Below are 27,555 nucleotides of genomic sequence, written 5' to 3' on the forward strand. Positions count from 1 at the left end.
AGAACAGAAGGAACTGAATTCTCAGACGCTGGGTGAAGGAGTGTGGAATGTAAAGTTGGATAAAGGAAAGCCTATCAGTTTGGGAGTACTCTCCTGGCATATATGATCTAAAAAGCTGGGCAATAATTTTTTTTTTGATTTGATACCAAAAGCAAAAATAGGCAAGTGCGATTGCATCAAACTGAAAATCTGCACAGCAAAAGAAACAATCAACAAAATGAAAAGGCAACTACAAGATGGGAGAAAATGTTTGCAAATCACATATTTGATAAGGGGTTAATATCCAAAATATATAAGGAACTCATGCAACTCAGTAGCAAAAACAAACAAAGAAAAAACAGATAACCTTATTGAAAATTGGGCAAAGGGCCTGAATTGACATTTCTCCAAAGAAGATATGCAGATGACCAGTAGGTACATAAAAAGGTGCTCAACTTCACTAATCATCAGGGAAATTCACATCAAAACCACAATGAGATATCACCTCACACTTGTTGGCATGGCTATTATCGTAAAAGCAAAAGATAACAAATGTTGGTGAGGATGTGGGGAAAGGAAATCCTTGTGAACTGTTGGTAGGAATGTAAATTAGTGCAGTCACTGTGGAAAACAGTATGGAGGTTCCTCAAATAATTTAAAATAGAACTACCTTATGACTCAGCAATTTCACTTATGAATGCATATCTAATGCAAATGAAATCAGAATCTTGAAGAGATATCTGTTCATTGGAGCAGTGTTCACAATAGCCAAGATATGAAAATGACTTAAATGTCTGTCCATGGATGAATAATAAAAACAAATGTGTTGTATAGATACAGTGGAATATTATTCAGCCATGAACAAGAAGGAAATACGGCCATTTGTGGCAACATGGATGAACCTGAAAGACATTATGCTAAGTGCAATAAGCCGGACACAGAAAGACAAATACTGTATGCTCTCATTTGTATGTGGAATCTAAAATTGTCAAACTCATATAAATGGAGAGTAGAATGGGGCTGGGAGGAAAGATATGAGATGTTTGTCAAGGGGTACAAAGTTTCAGTTATACAAGATAAGTCCTGGAGATCTAATATACAACAATGTGACTATAGTTAACAATATTGTATTATGTGCTTGAAATTTGCTAAAAGGTAGATCTTAAGAGTTCTCAAACCACACATACCAAAAAAGGTAACTATGTGAGGTGATGGACATGTTAATTGACTTGATTGAATATTTCACAATGTGTACATATATCAAACCATCCAGTTGAATCCTTTAAATATGCAAAATTTTAAATTGTCCATTAAAACTCAATGAAATTCTGAAGGGCTTCCCTGGTTGGCACAGTGGTTAAGAATCCATTTGCCAATGCAGGGGATACGGGTTCAAGCCCTGGCCTGGGAAGATGCCACATGCCATGGAGCAACTAAGCCTGGGCATCCGAACTACTGAGCCTGTGCTCTAGAGCCCATGCTCTGCAACAAGAGGAGCCACCGCACTGAGAAGCCCACACACTGCAATGAAGAGTAGCCCCCACTCTCTGAAACTAGAGAAAGCCCGTGTGCAGCAACGAAGATCCAACACAGCCAATGAGTAAACAAACAAACAAACAAATAAATTTATATATAGAAAAATAATGAAATTCTCAAAAACAAAGTTATTGAGGCTTCTGCCTTGCCTTCTCTTATAGATCACTGCATTGAGGGGAAGCCAACTGCCTTATCATGAGGATACTCAAGCCACCATTTGGAGAAGTCCATGTGGCAAGGAACTGAGGCCTCCTGCCAACAGCCAGAATGAACTCCCACCTATGCCTCCAACTGGATCATCCAGCCCCAGTCAAGCCTCCCGGGATGGAGCATGTGGAGGGCCTGAGGGCTCGAGCAAGCTATAATAAGCAGGTAGCTCAGCCCTCTGTAACCTGCACCCTTATTGCACCAGTAACTCTCCATCAGCTCACACCTACGGCCACATTTGGAAGGGGGATTGCTGCTGATACACTGATGGAGGAGAAAAAAGCATGAGCTTGGTTCTTGGTTGGTGTGTGTGGGTACAAGCCAAAAATACACAGTGACTACACATTATGGCTGCCCCCAGGATTAAAGACAGGAGTGAAGGGAAATCCAGGACTTCCCTGGTGTCACAGTGGTTAAGAATCTGCCTGCCAATGTAGGGGACACGGGTTCGAGCCCTGGTCTGGGAAGATCCCACATGCAGTGGAGCAACTAAGCCGGTGCGCCACAACTACTGAAGCCTGTGTGCCTAGAAGCCCTGCCTCACAAGAGAAGCCACCGCACTGAGAAGCCTGAGCACTGCAACGAAGAGTAACCCCTGCTCGCCACAACTAAAGAAAGCCCGTGCGCAACAACGAAGACCCAACGCAGCCAATAAATTAAAAATAAAGAGTGAGGGGAAATCCTTCTAATGGCTGGAGCTTCAGTGGTGTACCTGGTCATTCAGGGCCAGACGGAGAATGTATACCATCCATCTGTCTACTAGCCCTACACAGAGACTCATCAGCAGTAACAAATGGCTTGGTCAATTGATCAGAGACTGGAGGAGAAACACTGGAATATCATTGTCAAGGAGGTCTGAGGTAGGGGCGCGTGGATGGACTTATGACAGTAGGCACAAAAGCATGAAGGTATCTCTACCCATCTCAATACTCCACAGAAAGCCTCCACCTTGAAAGGAAGAGGCTCTGATCAACCACATCTTTTCAACCATTCACTTTCCATTTTATTTTACATTCATCATATTCTAATGTCTGCCCGGGACATTTTCCATTTTGACTTAAGACAATAGCTTCTCTTTTTGTGGCATATTCATGCATATTTGCCTCACTTTATCCAGGGGACAGTCCTGGGAACTAGGAATGACGGAAAGGAGTTTTTCCTTTACAGATGGAGAAAACGTGTTCAGAGATGACAAGTGCCCTGCTCAGGGTCACCATGCCTGCAGGTGAGGGAGATTCTGGTTTCCAGACAGACTCCCTGGGTTGTGGAGGGACAGCAGAGCCGAGCCCACCAGCAGGGGGCGCCTGACTCTTGTCTGAGTGGCCACTGACCCTCCAGCAGGCTTCTGCAGTCAGCCTGCCTGAGCACCTGACTGGTCCTAGTGAGTGGGCTCAGTTCCAGAACGCCCTTCCTCTCGCCGACCCGCCACCCACGGGGCACGTTTTAGGGTCGCCCCACCGTGTGTGCTTACTCTCCCGGTGCCACTGCAGACCGGATGATGCCGCCCGGTTCTGCCTAGACCCAGCAAGAAATGGACAGTCCTTAGCACCCACACATGGAGGACATAAATTTCAATCCTTAGTGCTAATAATAACCTTTCCCTCCCTGCCATACTACAGATGTGGAGCTTGTTAGGGAGGTTTATCTTTGTGGCGTGAATATTGATTTTTCTTCAAATCTGTCTTTATGATGTATGCTTTCTCCAGCAGAACTCAGTTTCGCTGTGTTTCTTTTTTCTGCTTTCTCACTTATCATGGTCCCCTCTTCGGCAACGGGGAAGATCCTGTGAATTACAAATTCATTCCGTCAAGACAGATTTGTACTGAGTCCTTCCTGTGTGCCTGGCGCCAGGCATAGAGCACTGAACGAAACATCCCAGCCCTCACGGAGCCTCCATTCTAGGGAGGGAGACAGAGAGTAAACAAAATGAATAAGGAAAATATATGAATTGGCACATGGTGTTAAGTACCAGGAAGAAAAATCAAAGAGAGAAGGGGAAGAGGGGGTTGGGGAGGCAGTAGACTGGGGAGGTCTGCATTGTAAATGAAGGGGTCAGGGACAGGCTCACAGAGGGGGTGATGCTTGAGCCAAGACCTAAAGAGCGTGAGGGGGTTGCCTCTGCAGATACTTGGGAGAAAGCTCTGCCAGGGATAATTTAAAGGGCCCACTGCAGAGAAGTGTGTCTTTGCTGGAGTGAATAGGGAGAGAGGAAGTCAGAGAAGGAAAGGGATGGGGATGGGGTGTGAGTCAGGGAAGGGGAAGGACCCGTACTCCACAGGGATGTTGTTAGCTTCGACTGCCCATGAGAAATGAGGCAAGGGGAAATGGTCCCGAGGAGTATGTGTGATGGCCTCTTCCTATAAAATATTTTAACTGCCATTCCTTCTCAACAGCCTCTCTCTGGAATTTGGAGGACGGGACCAAAGCTTAGACGTGGATTCCTAAAGCCCCAGCCTCCCATGTGGCTGTGAGGTGGGGGATACAATTTTCTCGCTGAAAGAGTCATGACATCCGGCTCTTGGGGCCTGACGGAGGTGCAACCGTGATAAGATTCGGGCTCTCCCGGGGGCAGCCGTCAGGGTCTTGTGGGAAGAATATACCTTTCTCTTCCTGACATCAGCTCGGTGCTACTGGGAAGTAGTCGCAGGAGGGCACACCTGATACCACCACCCGGGCTCCATGCACAGGCAGATCAGGGGTTGAGATGAGGTTGCACAGGTGTTGCTGAGTTCCTACAATAAGCCCGGCTGCACAGTGGTTGGGGTACAGACAACGTCCTGGCTGCATGGACCTTAAAGTCTAGAGGGAGAGGGAAGCATGCATAAAAAAATCCAATGTGCACCCTTCTGTCCGCTGCTGACAAATGGCATGAGGAAATACGGAGCAGAGCCTGGGGGTAAAGGATGGCAATTAGGGGACCTGGGGAGGTCTCCCTGCTCTCTGATCCAGGGCACAGAGCCCTGAAGGAAGGGAGGGACAGACCACAAGAAGATCTAGAAGAGGTGTGTTGTTGGCAGAGGGAAGAAGGGGAAACGCTTTGAGGTGGGAAGGAGCTGGGTGGCTTGCAGGAGGGGCGAGAGGGAGGTACAGTAGTGAGTCTCAGGAGGCCAGGTACCAAAGAGGAAAGCAGGGGCTGCACCAGGACAAGGTACGTGGGGCATCTTTTCTGTGGTGGGGGGTCTGGTGGACAGTTTGGGGAAGGCAAGTGGTGTTGTGATCAGATTCCCACTTTTTAGGATATAGTTTGAGCTTTGGTGTGGGATCAAGGGATACCAGTCAGGAGGAGAGAGATGATGGTAGCTTGAAGAGGGTGACAGAAGTGAGTGTGACAAGCCATGGTCACATGTGGGTGTGTTGTGAAAGTAGAACCCACAGCATTTGCTGAGGGATTGGATACGAGGCTCAGGAAGGAGAGGAAGCAAAGGATGACTCTTAGATTTGGTGGTGAATTGGGTGAAGCCCTAGAATAGGAGTGGGGTGGGGTGTGTGTGTGTGTGTGTGTGTGTGTGTTGAGCCCAGTTTAAGTCTGAGGTCCTTTCAGACAGCCTAGTGGAGAAGAGGGTTGGTCACAGGACTCTGGATTCAGGGAAGTGATCCAGCCTGGAGAAAATGCTTTGGATTCCTCAGGAATAAGGGCAGTTTTGTTTGTGGAATTTCGGGGCATTCTTGAATGACTTCTCCCAGTGTTGTGATGATCACAGTATTGATTGAAGGAGTGAGAGCTAAAATTCATCACGTGGTGCTAAGGGCCAGGTACTGGGCTGAATCTTTGTGTGCATCACCTCATTTAATCATCACGCTTCCTTAATATCCCAGTTTTACAGATGGAGGAGACTGAGGCACAGGGAGGTGGTGAGTCACGATTCATTTTCAGAGAAGGACTTCCCTGTGGGGTGTTGCACGCTGCCTGCTCTCCAGTGCCAGCCCAGGCCGCCTCCATACCCCAGTTTGTGACAGAGGGACCCCGCCTTCCTCAGCCTGTGCATCGTGCACATTTGACAGCTGGGCGCTGTGAAAAGAGAACAGTGGACGTGAACTTTGGGGACATGAGTTCAAGTCCTGCCTCTGCAATTGCCTGGAAGCTTTGTGTGGGGAAAATTAACATGTAGAGTTTACAGAATGTCTTCCAGGCAAAGTTTCTTCGTGCCTGCTCTCTTTGCTTTGCTCTCCTTTCCTTCTCCAGTCACCAGCCAGCTTCTGCCAGCCTAAACCCCTCCAGCCAACTTTCATTTCCTGGCTGTGCCAGCCTGATTACTTCTAATTGTCTTTGACTGCTTCCAGCTGGGTCTCCTAGCTGGCGTTCTGTGGGAGCACATAGACCGTTTCTCAGCCATATGGAGGGAGGAGATGGAGAAGGAGACGGGGAGGAAGGAAGCAGCTGGTACAAGTCAACTGAGAAAGCTTTTCACGGCTTTCCAGCCCACTGTAATTGGTAATGTTTTATAAAGGGTTAACGCATCCAAGTTAAGAGAATGGCCCATCTTTGACAAGACGAACAATTATATTTGTTGACCGCCCATAGGCAACAGACAATATAACTGCAAACGCTTTTAGAAAGTTATTAGAAATGTCTTCCCCCAGGACAGAGGGGATCTTGCTGTCTGGAGTGATGAAGTTCCACTCATTTGAGAATCTGCGAAAGATTTCTTTCATTTATGTAGCAAATATATATGGAACGATGACCATGTCTCAGGCACTGTGCTAGGTGCCTAGGGCAAATAGAATATAAAACAAGGCAGCTCCCATTCTTGGTGAGTCTGAAAGAGAAGAAAGATTCACAGGAAGTGATATAGGAGTTAAGAAGAATGAGTGACATCGAGTAAGAGAGAAGGAGGAGTGATCAGCCTCCTGCAGCTCATTGATTGCAGAAGGCTTTATGGGGAAGGGAATGTCTGTGCTGGATAGAAATGGGTCAGAGGCAGTAGACGGGGCATGGGTGTGGCGGAGGCAAAGGTGCAGAGGTGAGGAAGCCCCATGCTGGATAAAGACAGCTGAAGTATAGTGCTCAGGGAGATCCCACAGGAGGATAAGACATATAGTTTGGGATAATTTGTAGAGAATCTTCAGTGCTGGACTATGCTTTTCAACCAGATGTTTTCTGCATATCTAATATGAGGGCCATCCATTGTTTTGTGTACAAATTTTTCCTACATAAAGGAATTTCTGGGGTTATTCCTTATTAAACAAGGCCATATCAGAGAACAGGACATGTGGTTCAAAAAGCAGTTACTAAGCCCAGGAAGGGTAGGATTTGGACTTCTCTTTGGCATCTATCCCAGCTGATGGAATTAGCAGTGAACTTGAATCAAACCCAGGCATCAGGCTTGAAAAGGAATTAATGGGCCTGGATTTTCTCCCTTCTTCACCCCTTTCCTGACCTCCACCCCGAGAGGATAATTAAAAGGAAAGAAAATCTCTACTTCATTATAAACCTCTTCCACATTTTCTGTGCCTGAATCAGCTAGCCTTTTTTTTTTTAAGGCCATAAAGATAGTTTGATGAACTGTCTCTGACATTTACCTTACACTATAATAAAGTAATTTCTAAACTTTCATACAGAGCTAATTATCCAAAAATTTAAAGAAATTCATACGCTATTAATACATACGCTATTAATTGGGGAAACGCTAAAACCTTTTCTGAAAGAAGGTGCAGAATGGTTTTGATCCCAAAATGAACTCCATATTCCTCATCCATGAAATGTTTGTTAAACATTCACTTTGCAGGCACTGTGCTGGTCATACAGCCCCCTTCTCTGCTCCCCGCCACCTCCATTGTCCTAACATTTGATTGTTGAATGGGAGACATTACAGCGATTAGATTGGCCTCGCAGAAATTATGGGGGTGGTGGTAAAAAAAAAAAAAGCTCCTTAAGCACAGCAAGAAAAACATTTGAAAGTGTATTTTTAATATTGAGAAAAGGGAACAATGAGAAGACCAATGGAAAACACGACCTCGGTCATAACACGTGAGTAGTTGATCATAGCATGTTTAAAATTAGATCTACCTAAAATACGCGTTTCTCTGGGTCACTTTTCAGATGGGTCAGAAAGACTCCAAGACACTAGATTAACGACTGCTGTGCAACCCTCCTCATCCTGCCCCACCCCAATCTCGGAGCATTGACGTGGATCTTGCCATAATTGTTTACCGAGGAGTCAGTAATGAAACGAACTTGGTTAGGACCGAATCCTGCCTTTGAACTCTGATGCTGTAATATCAGGGGTAAAGTATGCATTAAACGCTGGCGCCTTTTATCTGGCTGCTCAACAGGTAGCATTTTGTAAACGCCTCCCCTCCCCCCATCCCCCACCCCCCACATCCCTGCCACGAGATTCCTCATTTTTGGTTTGAGAAGACGTGGGGGATCCTGGAGAAGATCACAGTCGTCAGGGCAGCTGCACTTGTTTACGAGAGATGAGCAGAGTCAGGGCGCGCACAGAACAAAAGCCTCCAGGAGCAGGGAGCGCTGGTCCACCGCATCCTGCAATCGCCGGCATCATTTCAATGGAGAGCAGAGAAGGTGCAAACCTACAAGCAGAGGCAGCAAATGCCCTGCTTCCTACGTTGCTGCTGCTACTATTATTGTTGCGGCTGCTCCTCCTCCAATACAGCGTTCCCGTTTGCTGTGAGCCCGGGCAGACGCCCCGCCACCTCTCCATCCTTCCTTCCACCCATTCATCTATCCATCCATCCAGGGTCCAGAGGTTACTACTGTGTGCCAGACACCGGGCACCTAACCCACAGTCCACCGGGTTTGAGAGCGCCTCCCTCCCTTCCTCTTGCCCCGGGTGGGTGCGGCTGGTAGTGGGGGATTTCTTCTCCGAAAGGTCCAGAAAACCTGAGCCCAGAATCCGGGCGAGAGGCGCAGCCGGAGGCGGCCCGCCCTGGGCGGTCCGGGAGCGCGCGTCTCGGAGGCCACGCGGGGTCCCCCTGTCTGGCGCTCAGGTGGCTCCGCCGCCCACTCCGCCGCTCCCCTCGCAGGGCCCTCCCCTCTCCAGCGAGGGTCGAGTTTGGCTGTTGCGCGCGGGGAAGGAGGGGCTACAAGGGATTTGAAAGTGCACAGGCTGCGGAGTGGAGCTCGCATCTGTTCCCGCCGCCCGCGAGCGGATTAAATTTCTGCAAATTCAAACTGAATGGGGCTTTCTTCTGCTGCCTTCCAGAGGGCGCCTGCAGCCCGCCGCGCGCTGCTCTCGGGCGGGAGCGGCCGCCCGGCGCGCCGCTAGGAGCCAGCGAACCGGACTCGAGCCCTTGCGGGCCAGCCGGCGGCGGCGAGAGCGGAGGCTGCCGAGGCGCCCGGGCTCCGGGACCGGCACCGGACCGCACCCCCCGCCGCCCCTGCACAGCCCGCGCGCTTCCCGGGCACCCGAGCGGGGCGACTGTCACTAGCCGCCCGGACGGGACCCGGGGCGGGGTCTCGGGGTCCCGAAAGGGGCCCGGGCGATCCTCCTAAGAAGAACTTCTTGGGGGCGGGCCCCCGGTCCCGGTGGCCCGGGCGGTCGCTATTGTCTGCGCGCGGCGCTCGGCGGCGGCCCGGGGCGCGGGAGCAGCGGGCCGGGCGGGGCCGGGCCCGGGGCGGCGGCGGGAGGAGCCGGGGGAGCCGGACGAGGAGGAGGAGGAGCGGCGAGCGCGGGAGCCGAGCCGGAGCGGCGCGGGCCGCGGGCGAGCGCGATGCCGGCGGCGGCGGGGGACGGGCTCCTGGGCGAGCCGGCGGCGCCCGGGGGCGGCGGCGGCGCCGAGGACGCGGCCAGACCGGCGGCGGCCTGCGAGGGAAGTTTCCTGCCGGCCTGGGTGAGCGGCGTGCCCCGCGAGCGGCTCCGCGACTTCCAGCACCACAAGCGCGTGGGCAACTACCTCATCGGCAGCAGGAAGCTGGGCGAGGGCTCCTTCGCCAAGGTGCGCGAGGGGCTGCACGTGCTGACCGGAGAGAAGGTGAGCCCCCCGGGGCGCTGGCCCCTGGCCCTCGGGTTGGAGGATCGGGGCGGGAGGGGCAGCGGGGACCCTGCGCAGAGCCCTGCGCTGCGAGTCCGGCTGCGGACCCCCGGCCGGGCGCCTCCCCCTCCGCCTGCCTTTCCTCTCGGGCTGAAAGCGGGGTCGAGCCAAGCGCGCGCCCAGGCCCTTGCGGCCGGTTACCGGCCTTTCCCGAGGGGCGATCTGGGGTCACTTTCCTCGGGGCGGGGGGGTGGCGGCTGGTTTCTCCGTGAAGCCGTCCGCTGCCTTTTTGCTCCTCGAAGGGCGCCGCCTGGCGGACACCAGCAACGGGGGGGGGGGGGTTGGGTGAGGCGGGTGGAGGGGGACCCTGCTCTCGGGTACGGTAGGGCCGGCAGATCGTGGACAGGCTGGAAGCTGGACTGGAGTGCGTGCGCCCTTATGTTGAGGGTGGGAGAGCCGATTAGCCAGCCCTTGGGGGACTTAGAGTCTGATCCCCCTCCTGGGCTCTGGGGAGGAGATGGGGGAAGGCCGAGACACCAGGGACATTCCCACTTGTGGGCTGGGGCAGCCAGGGGAAGTTTTGCGTGTTCACAGATGGGTTTTCACACGCCGCTCCCCCCCCACCCCCCCGCATCTCGACATCACCCCCCCACCCCACCCCCAAGCATTCCACCCCCTCCTTCCCTCCTCGCTCCAGCCGCTGGGGTGGGAGCTGCAGGAAGGATCTTGCTCCGGGCAGATGCTCGGCTACACACTGATACCCCCAGCCTTCAGGGGTTAGGAGACACCTTCTAATCTTTCTAGAAGAGGGGAAAGCAACGGAAGACCCCCAGACACCTGCCGGGGCACCCCCTCCAGCCTCGTGAGAAGTTAGCGGTGTGTGAACCCGTGCCAGGCAAGGCTCCGCTAGACCTAAGTTGTAACTTAGATCTGTGAGAAGAAACCCATGATGTGATGACTTACTTTGGAGTTGAGGCTCAAGCCGGGAGGCTGCCCCAGCCTGGGAGTTACCCTAAGCTTGGAGCTATTTCAGGCTGGGGCTGCCCCAATCTCAAGATCATCTCAGAATCAAGCCTCCCCCCAGACTGGGGCTTGCTCAGCACAGGTCGGGTGGTAGCCCCTTTTTGTGGCCCATTCACATGTGTGGGTGGGATGCGGAAGCGCCAGGCTTCCTACCTGCCTTTCTACCCTCTGTCCTGGGATCCTCTGCCCAGCCTGGGAGTTCCTGGCAGTGCTCTGCTGTGGGACCTCTGATCACAGGGCGAGCTGCCCTGCTCTCCCGTCCCCAGACTTGCCTGGCTTTAATCTCCCTCCTCGGTTCCCCAGTGTGTCCTGGAGCCCCTTACATTTGAGTGCAGGTCTCCATCACCCTTGTCACCTGTCCTTTTTCTGCAGCCGCTTTGTTTTGGGTAAGTAGGGTTAGAGTGACTAGTTTTAAAAGTGCCTCTTGCTCGAATTTCCATGCAAAAGGGGAGTGTTCAGGATGAACTCACTGAATTGAGTAACTCTTCAAAGAAGAAAAGGAAGAAAAAAATAAAAAACTCCAAACATTCTAGTCCAAAGGGAGCGCAGCACCCTTTACTCATGGGTTCGCAGTGGACTGGGAACTTAGACATCCCGTCAGGGTGCAGGGATGCCTGAGGCCCCAGCTCGCAAAGTACTGTGCGCTCACTTCTCCTTGCCTGGCACGGTGGGGGTGTGTGTGTGTGGGGGGGGAGGGGGGTGGAACTTTATTTTCATTCCAAATGTATGGGATTCAGTCTGGTTGTATATCTTTCCTTTTGAAAGTTAGCAAAAAGAGACGAAGCGTTATGCTGACAGCATAATACGCACCCTTAGGAACGTGCTTACTTCCTCTGCCCTGCTGCTCAGCTGCTTTGGGCCGCCTTCCACTTTCCTGGGCTGTGCTGGAGTTCTGGCTCCTCACCGGTGCATTTTTGCTCCATAACATCAGGCTGTTAGCTTTGGCTGAACTGCCCGAGGAAGCACTCAGAGCTCAGTCCCTAGCCAGATGCTTGGGTTCTGGAGCTCTGTGCTGGGCCTGCAGGCACCCTGGGATGTGGGGAATTCTTGCCCCGGTGGGGTCCAGTGAGGATCCCTCTGCACCCTTAGGTGCTCATGCCTGCTTATCTCCTCCTGTCTGTCATAAGTGATGCATCTCACTTCCTCTCCGCAAAGGGAGGAACAATTAATTGGATGTAAAATTATCTCACTGGACTAATTGATTGGATCTAGTTCAGGAGGGTGGTTCTTAGGGTGGAGGAAGAGGTTGGGAGATTTCTCTCATGTGCCCCACGCTCCGGGAGTGCAAGTATTGTGAGAAATCTGGATTTTAGTTCACTTAATGGCCAGCTTCAAAGAAACAGTGGGTGTCATTCATAGATTTTATCTCCCAGATCCAACACCTTAATGCTTAACTAATAGATTTGGGTTTGGCAGATTATAGACATTAAAATGTGTGTGTGTGTGTGTTTGTGTGTGTGTGTGTGTGCACGACTCCGCCTGGGGAGGATTGCTGAGTTGATGAGTCCCTAGCCCCACTCATGTTCTGGATAATGTCTTACTAAGACCGAAACAAAGGTAAAGTCAACCTCACACTATTTGCAGCGTCCAGGTCTCTTTAAAAGGTGACCTATTAAAGAGGGTTTTCACCCAGAGAGGGGTTACTCCCATGAGCCAAGCAAGGGGAGACCTTGAGGTGACAGGATCCGGAGGAAGGGAAAAGAAGTATCCCCAGAGTGGGTGATGTGAGTGCTCCAGAAGTGTCCCACGAGGGGCTCTCCCCTCAATAACTACCCCTTTGGGGAGGTGCATACTTTGTGGGGAAAGCACTTCACTTTTCTTCTTTCCTTTCTTTGTGAAAGGGCACAGGCCACAGCGGGAGGGGAATGAAGTCATGAAGGCTGTACTAAGAAATAGATGTGTCTCCCCATGCCCCCCCTGGGTAGAAGGATACAGGGCAGCCTGTCCTGAGGCATCGGTTCATGAAGAATCTGCAAAGGGTGATGGAGAAAGGGAAGAAGAGGAGGCAGTTGCACTCTCAAACTGCACGTTGTGTTGGGTGATTTATGCCAAAATCCAGAGTACTGCTGGCTTAGGGGGTGTGTGTGTGTGCGCGCGCGCGCGCGCGCACACACACGTTATGTTTTAACTTGGTGCACGTTTCCAAAAAGCTTTGGGTGCCATCCTCATAGCTCACTGGGAATTACTGTCTGAGTCTGTCTGACAAAAGGAACTGCTTTTTCCTGACTTTCATTCAGCCTTATCAAGAGGCTCCTTTTCCCACCACTGCCTGTAGGACAGTAATTTTTTTTTTTTTTTTTGAATCCAGTCGGCCCTTTTACCGCTTGAAAAGAAAGGGTGAGATCTAATTTTGTCCTCCTGTAGCTTTGAGTTGCTGCAACCTCCGTTAATGTGGCTTTAAAAATAAATCATTCACCTGATCATGTGACACTCTTAACCAGCACGTTCTCAGTCTCTCTTTCACTAAGTTGATGATTAGACGAGGAAAAATGATCACAAAATCAGGCTTTGCAAAGGATTCTCAGTGGCTTTGAGACAAAGAGCAGAGTAGCTTTGCAGGAGTATTAAGTGATAACTTTGAAAGACCCAGGAAGAGGTGTGCTTGCGGCCTCTGTATTGGTCCCCCATACCTATGAAATACATCGTCTCTGGCACTTGATAGGTTATTACATTTAAAAAATGAAAAAATATGGTTGGAGAGTCTTAGAAGAGCATAGGTATATCCCAGGTGTAGAGCAGATTCCACAGGCAGGCAAAGCTGCAAAAAGCGGGAAATAGTTGATGCCACGATTACTTTTTTTGTGATTAAGTCTCTCTGAGAGACAAAGTTAGGTACATAAAATGATTGGTTAAGATGTTGAAATATCTTGTTCTAACCCTTGGTTTAAAAAAAAAAAAGCCCGTTTATCACTTTCATTGGAGCTATTTTGGGGCTAAAAATAAGGGTTGCCTGCTCAGTAAGTTGCCAATAATTATGCCTCAAGCATGACAGTACCAGATACCTGGAGTGAAGGAGTTACTAAAAATACAATTTACTATGTTTTTCGGAGCAGGAAATATGACTAATTTTAGAGGTGGCCTTTTGGCAGGTCTGTTTTTAGCAAGTATTTCGGAAACAAACAGGTGCTAAATCCTGCATTTTTTTTTTAAGTGCTAGAAATGTAGGGGTAATAGCTCTGAGGCAGAAGAAATGCTTAGGGAACTGAAAATTCCTATTAATCCTCAGCAGGGATTTCTTGGCAAGCGAGAGGCACTGGGTCAAAGCACCTGCTCAGTGTGTCGCGTGTGACAAGGCAGTGCCTATAATTTCTGAGACTGCATGCTGCCATTCGTGGGCACAGTCTTTTTGAACTTCCTGCCCTGCCTCATCTTTTTGAAGTCCTTGTGAATGATGGAAATTGGCACCTAGGCCTTGCTTCTCAGTGTCCATTGATACCCAGGTCCCATGGACTTCAAAGGGCACTTTGAGTCCACACAACAGTGCTGAACGGTGCCCACGAAGAGGCACACAACCTGAAATTTTCTCTGCGGGTGTGGAGTCACGGGCACAGGCTGGGCTCAACGACAGTGGTCCGCTCGCTGGTGGCTGTTCCAGTGCCAGGTGGCAATTATCCATCCCAGGGGTTGTCTTCCCAGGATGTGTGGGGAGTGGCAGCTGTGTCTGCCCAGAGAGAGACGAGCAGGCTGGGTGTCCTCTATGGGAAGGTGGTTTGGGTGTGAAGTATCACTTACCTGGGGATATACACCCCATCTTGATTATTCATGGTAACGGAGCGACCTGCTCTCTTGCTAATTGGAAGCTGTAGATAATCCCTGAGCCTTATTTTTAGCAAACTGGTGAAACCTATTCCTCCGCTTGGCCTGGGCCCTGGCCACTTTCAAGTGCTGACCTGAACTGAATTTCACACTCTCTGATGAGATGCTGCTGGCTGGTAGGATGACCAGCAGGAAAGGGGTGAACCACGGGGCCTGAATGGTACCCGAGGAGGCAGATACTTCTACAAAGGTAGACAGAGCTGTTGCCTCCCCTTTCTCCTGAATACCAGCTCAGTGGTATAGCGCTTTATGGCGTATTCAGGATCTTCCATTCCTTTTCTCCTTAGGTGCTAGAATCGACCCTGGACAGGTGAAAACCAACTCACTGGTATCCTTACCTGTATTGACTATGTGGAGGTACACCCTGGGTAGATTTTCCCTCTGATCTTCTCTTCTCTATCGCTAGGGCTGCCCTAACAAATGACCACAAACTAGGTGGCTTAAAACAACAGAAATTTATTCTCTTAGACTTCTGGAAGCCAGAAGTCCAAAATCAAGGTGTTGGCAGAACCTCCAAAGCTCTAGGGGAGGATCCTTCCACGCCTCTTGCAGCTTCTGGTGTTTGCTGGCCATCCCTGGCATCCCTTGGCTTGCCTCTGCCTTCACATGGCCTTCTTTCCCCTGTGTGTCCTCTCTGTCTCCAAATCTCTCTCTCTTTATAAGGACACTAGCCGTTGGATTTAGGGTCGGCCCTAATCTAGTAGGAATTTACCTTGATGACATCCGCAAAGACCCCATTTCCCATAAGGCCCCATTCACAGGTCCCAGGGGGCTGGGATGTGAACCCATCTTTTCAAGGGACACAGTGCAACCAACAACACCTTCTTACACTGTGGGAATTGTGTTGCAGGTGATTACCTGGGAAGCAGACCTTGGGAAGGAGGGGAATGTGGTCTTAGGGTATATACTCAGGACCAACACCTGTGAGGGGAGGTGAGCCGGGGGAGGGGCGAGGCAGCATGGGGCAGAGGCAGAAGCTGGGCGCTGGTGCAGTCCCCGCTGAAGCCACCAGCCCGTGCCATGCTGCACTCTGGAGCCGAGACGTCCAAGCTGGGGCTCTATATCTTTATATCTACTGAGGTGTCCAGGTTGGGGCAAGGGGACTGGGCCTTTATACCTTTGGACCCCGGGCCCGTCATTGAGTGGGGGCTGCCCTGGGTAGGAGACGTGTCCTTGGACACTTGCTGTGGGCAGTTCCCGGGGCGAGTTTGCAGTAGAGGTCAGCAGCTGGGAGGAAGTTCTTAGCCCAGGAAGGGAAGCGGGCAGCACGACTAGGTGTCCACTGCTTACGGGGGGAGACAGGCCAGAACCCAAGGTCTTGATCTGAGTCCATGCCGGTTCCATAAACAAGCCGTCAGTTTCCCGCCCCACCTGCCTCCTGCCCCTGAAATGAGGGAACAGCCTGCAGAGGCTAGTTCCCAACACGGAGCATCCTGGGAATATTCTGGCCTCATGTTTCTTTTCACTCAGGATGATCAGGGCTCTCTGTTGGGTTTGTGGATACCTTTGGGGTACTTTCATGTGTTTTCTCTTGAGGACTGTGTGCCCAACAGAGTTGAGCTACCTTGTCGACCAGTGTGTCTAATCAGAGAGAGTGGGAGAGATCCTCCCTGCCCCATCACTCCTGAATTGTGGGAAATTGGATTGTTGTCAAATAGAGTCACGATTTGGGACATTCAGGTGACGAAAGGATTGCTCGGGTGGGAGCCATCTCCTAACGTCCTCTTACCACCTTCACCTCCACCAAACCGGCTCTGCCCTACCCAGCTATGCAGTTTCTAATTACTGGATTCTTTCTGGTTTTTAATCACTTGTGTGTGTGTGTGCGTGTGTTAAGATTCATTTGGTTGAAGTTTGGAATAGGAAATACAGGCACACAGTCTTAAATGGAAAGGTTTTGAGAGGGGATGCAGTGAGAGGTAATTCTGCCTTCACCTGTGTACCTCAGAGATGGCTTCCTCCCCTAAAAGGCAACCCTGCTTCTAGGTTCGTGTGTATCCTTCCAGGCATACGCTATCTGCATACAAGTGTACATACTTTTGATACTCTGTATGCATATGTTTATAAATGTATAGATATAATTTTATACTATAAACATTCAGTATCTTGCTTTTTTCACTTAACAATATGTCTTGAACATCATTCCCCTGAATTACTACAGAATTGCTTTATTCTTTTTAATTACTGCATAGTATTCATTGTACGGAGGTACCATATTTACTCAGCCATTCCTTGATGAGCAAGTCAATGGACATTACTTAAGGAATTAAGCACAATTAAAGAATGGACATTTAGAGTGTATATAATTTTTTCTTATTCCCAAATTGTGTGGCAGTAAATATCTGTACCTATGTGTCATCTTGTAAATGTTTCAAGTATATCTGAGGGATAAATTCTTAGTCTTAGGCGAAAGGATATGACTGTGTTTTTGCTTTTTTCTTTTTGGCCACACCGTGTGGCTTTCGACATCCTAATTCCCTGACCAGGGATTGAACCCAGGCCCCAGCAGTGAAAGCGCTGAGTCCTAACCACTGGACCGCCAGGGAATTCCCAAGGGTATGACTGTTTTAACTGTGGATGAATATTGCCAAATTGCCTGCCATAGGGGTGGTCCTAGTTTATACTTCCATCAACCTGGTATGTATCTTTCCACATCTTTATCAATATAAGGTATTCTCCAACTTTTTAATCTTTGCCAATCTAGCAGATTAAACATGGTATCTTTTTTTTTTAAGCATGGTATCTTTTGTTATGTGTAGTTGATCATACTTGTGAGTTGAACATATTTCAGATGTCCAACAACAATTTGCATTTCATTTCTGTTAATTATTCATGTCCATTCACCATCTTCCCTTGTGTTTTTTGTCTGTTTCTTATTGACCTGTAGCCACTTTTTATATATTAAGGCAATCAGTCCTTTTTCAGTGATATATTTTGAAGCCTCCTCCACCTTGCTTGCTCCCTGTTTATTCTTTGTCTTTGTTTCTTGGTGGTCCTCGCCATTTCAGAGGTTATTTCCCTGGATTCTACTAATTAGCGAGGGGCTGTAGAGGAGCTTTGTGGTTCCATGGACCCCTATAAATTTGTATGTGTATAATTAAATTTCTGGGGTGAGGATCCATGACTTCATCAGATTCTAAAAGGAATATTTACCCCCCGAATATTAAGAGCCACTGCTTCATTTCCCATCCCTGTCAGCAATCCTGTCTGAATGGAGGTTCGTGTTTTGGGATGAGGATTTGGATCACCTTGGTGTGTTAGGATCTGTGCTAATTAGACTTAAATTGCAGATTATACTCAGGCTAAGCAGGTGGTTCTATGACCATAACCTTGGTTTGGCACGCCTAATTTCTGCCTTCCTGATTCCCGCTATGCCTGGATCACAGGGAAAGGGCATGATAGAGTATAGACAGATGTTTGGAAGACCTTGACTCTTGCTAGGACAACTTTGAATCATGTCCTGTTGTTTCTTCATGGGAAAGGTGATAGATACAGTTTATGGTGGGTGGTTGAGAAGAAAGAGGAAGAGGGAATATCAAGGGAAATGAAAACCTTTTAAGAAGCTGCCGCTTAACTTGGACATAAAATGCACTGAGTCAAGTGTAAATACATGTGTAAAAATATGGCTGGGATCCTTTGGGGCTATTTTGTCCACCCAGGAAGCCCTCTGGGGGTTGGTACTGGTAGAGTGAACAACTGGGCCTGTTTGGCATCCTGGAGCTCAGCATGGCCTCACTCTGATGACCCTCTCTATTGCCCTTGTCCCCTGTCCCTCTCTACCCCCTCACCCTGCTTTGTCGTTCCTCAAAGCACTTCTCACCACCTGTATTAGTTTGCTAGAGCTGCTGTAACAAAGTACCACACACTGGGCAGCTTAAACAGCAGAGACTTATTGCCACACAGTTCTGGCGGCCAGACCCCAAAGTCAAGGTGTTGGCAGCGTTGATTCCTCCTGAGGGCTGTGAGGGCAGGATCTGCTCCAGGCCCCTCTCCTCGGTTTGTGGATGGCTTTCTTCTTCCTTTGTCTTTTCACACTGTTTCCCTCTGTGCGTGTCTGTCTCTGTGTCCACATTTCCCCGTTTTATGAGGACACCAGTCATATTGGATTAGGGTCCATCCTAATGACCTCACTTGATGATCTCTGTCAAGATCATTATTCTCAAATAAGGTCACATTCTGAGGTACTGGGGGTTAGTCTGAATGTTTGTGTCCCCTCCAAGTTCACAGATTAAAAACTAATCCCCAGTGTGATGGTACTGGGAGGTGGGGCCTTTGGGAGGTGATTAGACATAAAGGCAGAGCCTTCATGAATGGGATTTGTGGTCTTAAAAAAGAGAGCCTAGGAAGCTCTTTTGCTCATTCTGCCATGTGAGGATACAGCAAGAAGTTGGCTGTTTGTGAATCAGGAAGAGTGACCTCACCAGACCCCACATCTGCCTTGATCTTGGACTTCCCAGCCTCCAGAACTGTGAGAAATAAGTGTCTGTTATTTATAAGCTCTTTGGCCTATGGTATTTGTTATAGCAGCCTGAACAGACTAAGAGAGGACTTAGATGAATTCTGGGGGGACTCAGTTCAACCCATAACATCTCCTGACCCCATGAGATATATTTCTGTGTTCATATGTTTATTATTTTTCTCCCCATTAGACTGTAAGCCCCATGAGGAAGGGATCACTGCTCTATGTTCGGCGGCTAGAATAGTATCTGGTACAGAGAGGGGCCTCAGTACATAGTCTTTGAATGGATCTAGAATGCTTTAATTTTCCCAGGCCATGAGGACAGCGTTCTGGACGACGGCATCCCAGTTGGCTGGAATGGATTTTGTTTTGGTTTGGTTTTTGGTTTTTTTTTGGCCACGTCACGTGGCTTTCGGGATCTTAGTTCCCCAACCAGGGATCGAATCTGGGCTCCATCAGTGGTAGCACGCAGTCCTAACCCCTGGACCACCAGGGAATTCCCTGGCCAGGGATGGTTTGAAACCCTGTCTCTCTCACTTCCTTGCAGTTCCTGGGTGTGCCTGTGTGAGCCATGAGCAGATTGGACAGCTAGTCCAGCTGGCACTCTTTGAGAAAAATCCCAGACCTGGAACAGCTGTGCCTTCTGCAGGGACTTGTTAAGGAAGTCACCTAGGTATCAGAGGGAACAGCCAGAGACAGAAAAATATTCTGCGATGTCACGGGACTCTTAATAGACCCTCAGCTCTTTCCTGAGAAAATGTACCGACACAGCAGCAGATGGGCGACGTTGCTATTTGCAAACATACATTTCTTTGGATGTTTCCCATGGAGATGTATGGAACTTTGGATTCTGTCTCTTTAACTACGAATTTTTTTTTAGTTTATCAGTCTCTTAGCCAAATTGCTGCCAAAACATTTAGCAAACCTGCTTGCTTCTCTCTCCCGTTCTCTGAGCCATTGGATTTGCTCTCATCCCTTTCCTTGCGTTATTGCTGTCATTTTTTTTTGAAGTATAGTTGATTTACAATGTTGTGTTAGTTTCTGCTGCACGGCAGAGTGATTCAGTTATACGTATATACACATTCTTTTTTTTATATTCTTTTCCATTATCGTTTGTCATAGGATTTTGAATATAGTTCTCTGTGTTATACAGTAGGACCTTGTTGTTTATCCATTCTAGGTATAAAAACTGACATCTGCTAACTCCAACCTCCCCCTCCATCTCTCCCCCAGCCCCCTCCCCCTTGGCAACCAGCAGTCTGTTCTCTATGTCTGTGATTCTATTTCTGTTTCTTAGATAGGTTCATCTGTGTCATATTTAAATTTGATATCTCATATATCATATATAAATATTCCACCTATAAATGATATCATATGGTATTTGTCTTTGTCTTTCTGACTTATTTCACTTAGTCTGATAATCTCTAGTTGCATCCATGTTGCTGCAAATGGCATTTCGTTCTCTTTAATGGCTGAGCAGTATTCGATTGTATATATGTACCACATCTCCTTTATCCATTCATCTGTCAATGGACACTTAGGTTGTTTCCATGTCTTGGCTATAGTGAATAGTGCTGCTATGAACATAGGGGTTCATGTATCTTTTTGAATTATGGTTTTGACTGGATATATGCCCAGGAGTGGGATTGCTGGATCATATGGTAACTCTATTTTTAGTTTTCTGAGAAACTTCCATACTATTTTCCACAGTGGCTGCACCAACTTACATTCCCACCAACAGTGTAGGAGGGTTCCCTTTTCTCCACACCCTCTCCAGCATTTGTTATTTGTAGACTTTTTAACGATGGGCTTTCTGACCAGTGTGAGGTGGTACCTCATCGTGCTGATTTGCATTTCTCTAGTAACTAGCGATGTTGTAGCTCTGTCATTTTTATCTCCTGTTGAGTTTCTGTTGTCTTACGTCCTGCCTCTGGCTTTTTGGTAAGGTATCTGGCCATCTTTCTGACTCTGTTCGGATACTGTTGTTTCACGGATACTCCCTTGGTCACGACTTACTCTTTGCCAGAGCTCCGTGCACAGCCCACGGGAGGGTGGACAGCAGTGATGGATGGTTCCATGGGCACAGAGCATGGTTCTGAGGGACAAAGCAAATGAGAGATGCAGCAGCTGCCCACAGGGAGCCTTGCTATCTCTGTTTCAGATGATGGGATGAAGGTCCGAATCCCAGTGATGCTTTTGTCTGCCTGGAGCAGAGCGGGGTTTTCGTGACCTTGTGAATCACCAAAAACCAACAGAAAAGGATTAAGTGCTTGTTCTTTGCTTTGACCACGAGGACTTAATACTGATACGATAGTAATAATTAACATTTATGGATTGCATACCATCCGCTAGGTCACATCCTAGATGCTTTGCTGCAGAATAGAATTTATTCCTTACAATGGCCTTTTGTAGTAGGACGGTTGTCCTGATTTTGCAGCCTCAATTGACCAGCCATCCGGAGTGCCCAAGAGTGTCTAAAGTCCTGCATTTTGGGCAACTCAGATAATGGCAAAACCAGATGAACCCCAAAAGACATCAGTGTTTGGAATCCTACTGAGGGTTTTCAGATAAAAGTATTAAAGAGCAGTTAATCAGGTCGTGAATCAGCGATGAATGAACCAAAACCCAAAGCTCTGGGCATAACTGGGATGCTTGTTGTGGATGGTGACCTCCACTTGTGGTCCTGGGTGGTGAGGGGGCCTTTTCCCACCCCTGGGCTCCAACATGCTAAGTTCACAGTGCGCTGCAAGTCTCCAAGTGTGGGCAGAGGTCCTGGTCTGCTATCTTTTACAAGTTCACAATGAGATGAGCTTGAGCCTGGGGTGTGTGTGTGTGTGTGTGTGTGTGTGTGTGTGTGTGTGTGTATACTATTAAGTAAAAATCATAATACCAACCTAAATATAAACACACACATAACTTTGGTAGCAGAGTTTCATAATAAAGGAAGTGGTGGGGCCTGGTAGTTACTCTGAATGGCTCTGGTTAGCGTTCAGTCTTAGTTTTAGTACTTTTCTTTTGTACTGCAGGGAGGAACATCTGGATAAAGGGAGAGAAGATTTTGAATCAGATGGTGAAGCTGCACATGCTCGTCTTATGTAGCTCACGGAACAGTGTCCAAGAGTCTTCTTGTTAGACCACCCTCTTTAAAAACAGAGCAAAACACCCAGTGCCTTTGCCTGGCTTATTTTGCAGACGGTTGGAGCTAGACTAATTTTCTAAGCCTTTGCTCTGTCCCCATTTGGGCTGAGAAGTGACACTAGAGCCAAACGGAAGGAGGAAATGCTCAGGTGAATATGAAGCTTCAGGCAAAGTGGCTGTAAAGTCTGGGATCAGAATATTCTAGCATGTTACCTGAGCCCTACCTTAGTGAAACCAAATGGATAAAGATAAGTGTTATCACTTACGTAATCTGGGCTTTCGGTGGAGTTACTGAGGCTTTGATGTAGAAGTCAAGCTTTTTAAGTACATTCTTTATTCCAGGTTAAAAATTTAATTAAAGAAACTAGTCGATGACTCAGTTCTCAGTTGAACATTTACATTTATAATACTAATAAAAAACTTGTTTTGAAAATACTTCTTCAGGTTTGTAAAGTGTCAGTCCCACAGGATGACATTTTATTCTATTAAAAACTAACATTTGTGAGCAGTAGTTGTAATTTCAAGCCCAATTTGACATAATGAAAGTTGAATTTCCCTCCGGAGGGAAGGTTCTTTATGGCTGTAGTACTCCTACCCAATTCAGTACCCTGAGATGCTTTTTCCTAGAGCAAGAATGAGCTTTTTAATCATAGAAGCCGTTAAATTAAAGCACCTGAGAGCACATAGAGTAACAAAGAGTTTCTTTCCAATAATCAGACGTGGAATAATGTCCTACAGATTTCATCAGGGCATATTTATTTAAAACATGTATGTAAATCATCTAATATAAAATGGAGTCCTAACTACTGGACTGCCAGAGAAGTCCCTAGAATTTTTTAAGCTAATCTAGTCACAGGCACATTCTAGAATATTTGAGGTTTTAATTAAACAGAATAAATCCTAGGCTAATATTTGTTAATTGCCATGTATTTTGTTCTTGTACAACTACTTACATATACTGTTTTCATCAACTCTCCCACTTGGTACCACACTTGACTAAACATGTGTCATTATATATTCCCCTTCTATTTTAGATGCATTTAAAAAATCCCTTTTAATGTGATTAATTAAACATAATTGCTTTCCCCCACCCCGATTCCTTGTGGAAAATAAACAGAAAGACAAAGAAGAAAGTAAAAATCACTGTAATCATACAACCCAGCAATAATCACTGGGTTTAGGTGTTTGGGCTGGTTACGTGTGATACAGACATATACATACGTATGCATACACATAAAAAAAAAAAAACCTATTTTGGTAATTAGTAGGGCTTATCATAATTTGTGTACTTCATTGAAAATGTTTCCTCTTTTATTAACTATTGATGATTTTCCCCATTTTTCTCCTGTTTGTCTTATTGATTTGTACCAACTCTTTATGTATTAAGGATATTAGCTTTTTTATCTATATTGCAGATATTTTCTCCCAATTGGTATTTGGCTTTTGATTTATTTTATGTCTTCTTTTTTAGGGGTAGGGGTACATAAAATTTTATATTTTGTCTAGTTAAACCACTTAGTCTTTTTAATTTTCTCTTATTTTTTACGCTTAAGTAAACTAGAGGGTTTGTTGTTGGTTTTGCTTTATAAATTATCAGTTGAGTCTTGCCATTGCTTCATTGTCATCTACAGAAAAATCTTTGTGTTGGATAGGGATTTTTGATTGAATTTTCTAGCCTGTTGCATGATTTAACTTAATGGGGTCATGTACTAAAGCCCAGGCTTAAGGGCTGAAAGCCTTGGGTTCCTGTGGCCTTTCTGCTGCTACCTAGTATGTGTGTGATCTTGTGCAAGGTATTCAGATCCTCTAAGCTTCAGTTTTGGTATTTGAAAATGATGATAATAATATCTCATGGGAATGCAATGGAAATTTGATTATATATGTGTGTATGAAATACACATGTATGTATAATAGACATATATACATGTGTATTTTATGTATATGTATGTGTATATATGTGTGAAGCATATAGTTAGCCTGAAAATGTATTCAATATTGTGTTCATGAACAAATGGCAGCTGTTTATTTTCTTCTGTTAGATTTTCACGTTTCTATTTAACCCTTAAAGATTTGTATTAATTAGGCTCTTTCAGATAGCAAGTAACAGACACCTACTCAGTTCATCATGGAAGATGGAGTTTATTTTAAGGGTAAAGGGAAGGTAAGACTAGAGCCGCATGTCTCACCTCTGCAGTCAACACCTCCCTGAGGCCAGGAAGGTCTGCAGGACTCCCCAGGGGCCTGGATGTCTGCATTCCAGACATTCCTTCCCTGCTTCTGCCTGTATCTTCCCAGGCTCCTAGGGAATATTCTTCTCTCTGGCGCCATCCTCTCTGCCTTTCTGGCTTCTCTGCCTCCTGGTTTTCCCTTTCTGCTCTTTCTACATATTATGTGTTTCCCTGACATTTCTCGAATTGGTGCCATAGTGCTTGGACGGTCTGATCATTGAATCCATACTGCCCCGACCTTCTCATCACCTTTTTGGCACTGAGCATCCTTTAACAGTAGAAAATCATTTTAACACTAGAAGAAAGTCAACTTATAGGTGATTCCCCAGGATTTATCAGATGGTTATGGTTTAGAAAAATGTATTAGACAACTTAGTTCTCCATGGTTTTAATTTGGTAGCCAACTTTTTCCTTAACACTCAGTAAAACATTTTTCTGTCTTTAGGGGCTCTGATTTCTTCTGTGCTTGTGGTTTTGGGGATTTGGAGCTACATTTGTTAACTGGCTCTTTGCTAGAAGTTCCCATTATTTCTAACGTGATCCAAAATCTCTTTAGAGTCCAGGATTGGACTGAGAATTGTTTATTGGATTATTACTGCCCAAATACCCGTGTTTCCAGTTCATTTAGTGCCCCCCAAACTTACCCCCGCTCTTCAAAGGCAACTTTATTCTTGTACTTTTTCAGCTACAGTTGGTTGCCAGTTGTCCTATGATGTGAGAATAGAATATCGATTGTTTCCTGTTGCCTGTGGGACAGGAATGCTTCTTGAATTAGAGCTAATTTTGGAGTTTAAAGTACTAAATGTCAACTTTTGAAGATAGCCTGTCTAAGATCACTTTGTTATACAAGGGAAGGTCATCCAAGGCCGAGGGGAAGGGAAAGGAAGAAATAGAAGGGAAAAGAGAAAATAGCTGATGACTTCTCTCTCTTCTGAATCATTCCCTCTACATTCATGGAAAATTCTTTCCATTTTCATAATGTCCTTTTTAAAGATTTATTTCTTAATCTGAAGCCATTTGCTAGGTGTACTGTGAGGTCAGAACGCTCATGGCTGGATAAATTTCCCGGTTGTGAATGGTTTTTAAAGAAAGCTTTATCTTTACTTGGCCGTTGGAGATGATCATGTGTTTTTTCATTCAAACATTTATTGATTTCTTTCATTATGCAGAACTGCTGGCATCTTGTACGGGCTTTTGTACAAATTAGAAAAGGCATGTAAGTCGAGACAGACTGGTTAGAAAAGGGTGTTTCCCTGGGAGGCTGGTTAGAAAAAGGCATCTCCTTTGGTAGACCAGTTGGAAAAAGACACCCCCTATGGGTGGCTGCAGCTCCATGGTGCTTGGCGCCCCCAGGGCACATGGGTTGGCAAGGCAAGTGGAATCTGAGTTTCTGTCCCAAACAGCCCCCCTCCCATGGATGTTTTTTTGTGTGTGTAAGGCACAAAATGCACTGTGAACAGGCACAAGAATCAGATCTGCCCTCAGGAAACCTGGGTTCCAGAGTCAGAACTGAGCCATGAACCACAAACACAGACCTCATGGTATTACAGTGAAAATGTTTCCTCAAACCCTACTGTATAGCACAGGGAACTAAATATTCAATATCCTGTGATAAACCATAGTGGAAAAGAATATGAAAAAGAATATATATGTATATAACCAAGTCCCTTTGCTGTACAGCAGAAATTAACACAACCTTATAAATCAACTGCAGTTCAATAAAATTAAAAAAAAAAAACTTTCTTCAAAGAGTGACAGATGAAGAGTCCTAGGGTTTTAGGGAATCCCCAGTAAAATTCTTCAGTCCTGTTTCCTCTCTGGAAACATCCACTGAGTTGCTTTGCTCTATAAGAGAAAGACAAGCAAGATGAAGCATGTGGGTGAGAAATGAATTCAGTTGTGTTTGTGTTACTCACTGTCTGGGAGACACAGACTACTCCGGCATGTGTAACATTAATATCTTGGGGAAATGCCCTTCACTGGAGCCTCAAGACCTGTGACCCCCTGTCTCCTGAGTCATCATTTAAGCCGATGCAGAGGCCCAGGGCTCAGACTTCCTGCGTGTTAAGAGCTGCAACAGCTGTTCAGCTGGGGTCCCGTAGACCCTGCTCTACGAACCCGAACAGAGAAATTCCCCCAGAGAGCTGATTGCACCTCAGCCCCCTCTGCACAATACCTTCCTTGGATGGGTAAATAGTGTGACCCTTTAATAAAGGGTCAGTGACAATTACATGCAAGTGGAGACAATGAAAAGCAAACGTCTTTGAACAGAGTTGGTTTTTGTTGTTGTTTTTCCTGGGAAAGGAACGTGATGGTTTTGGGTTCCTCTGTGTGTAATCTGAGAGGCTCATTCATCTCAGTGTGACAGAGGAAAATTTCAACATTAGGAAAGTAACTTTTGATTTATCACGAGCAGCTGGGTGGGCCATGCCTCATTGGTGCCCGGGCATCAGTGACCTTTTTAATATAGTTGCTCAGTGTGGCTTCTGCCCCTGAAAGGGCTTGTAAGCTGGTGCTTGGTGTTTGCAGTGGTTGTGAGCCGCTGTGGTCCTGAGCATCCTTACACAGAGGCCCAAGTCTTGCATCTCTTGGGGTTTTTGGTATGGGCTGAATTGTGTCTGTCCATCTTCCCCTCCCCCCCCGCCCCACCCCAATCCCAAAGCCCATGTTGGAGTCCTAACTCCCAGGACCTCAGAATGTGGCTGTTTTTGGAGATAGGGACTTATGGTAATTACGGTAAAATGAGGTCCTGTGGGTGGGCCCTGGTCCAGTAGGACTGGTGTCTTCGTAAGAAGAGGGGATCTGAGAAACACTGCCCAGCGCTGCTCACCTCTGCGCCTTCCGTGGAAGCCTGCCCACCTGCGGGGCTCCCAGCTCAAGTCTGGGCTCAGTATTTCTCAGCCTTGATGTTCACCCGTGCGCCCCTCGGCGAATCCCCACCTGGCGGAACCGTTTTGTGTTTCGTGGTTACTATCGGGACCAGCTTTATATTTTATATTTTGTGGCTTTATTAGGGCAAAAGGTGAGTGTAGAGAACATGTGTTTTGCAAGCTCTCTTTTCTTCCAGACTCTGGCGGCCTCTCCTCTGTCTCTGGGTCTACCCTCGGGGAGGACCAGTGTTGAACTTTGCGGTGGGCTGGGGTGGGACAGGGTGGGGGTGGGGCGGAGGCTGATTAAAGTCAGATCAGCCCTGTGCGGAGTAATGAGTTCGTTCAGGAAGTTTAGGGGAAAGGCAGT

At 47.3% G+C, this 27,555-nt stretch overlaps 1 protein-coding gene across 1 annotated transcript in view; it reads left to right on the forward strand.

The window, feature by feature from the left end:
• Positions 1 to 9,393: 9,393 nt before the first annotated feature.
• Positions 9,394 to 27,555, forward strand: part of HUNK (hormonally up-regulated Neu-associated kinase) — a 105,999-nt gene continuing 87,837 nt past the window's right edge. The window contains exon 1 of the mRNA XM_057697939.1: positions 9,394 to 9,654. Within this exon, the coding sequence (XP_057553922.1) occupies positions 9,394 to 9,654 (261 nt within the window). The remainder of the gene's footprint in view (positions 9,655 to 27,555) is intronic.

Source organism: Hippopotamus amphibius, chromosome 10 (assembly GCF_030028045.1).
Source record: "Hippopotamus amphibius kiboko isolate mHipAmp2 chromosome 10, mHipAmp2.hap2, whole genome shotgun sequence".
In the NCBI taxonomy this organism is placed as follows: Eukaryota; Metazoa; Chordata; class Mammalia; order Artiodactyla; family Hippopotamidae; genus Hippopotamus; species Hippopotamus amphibius.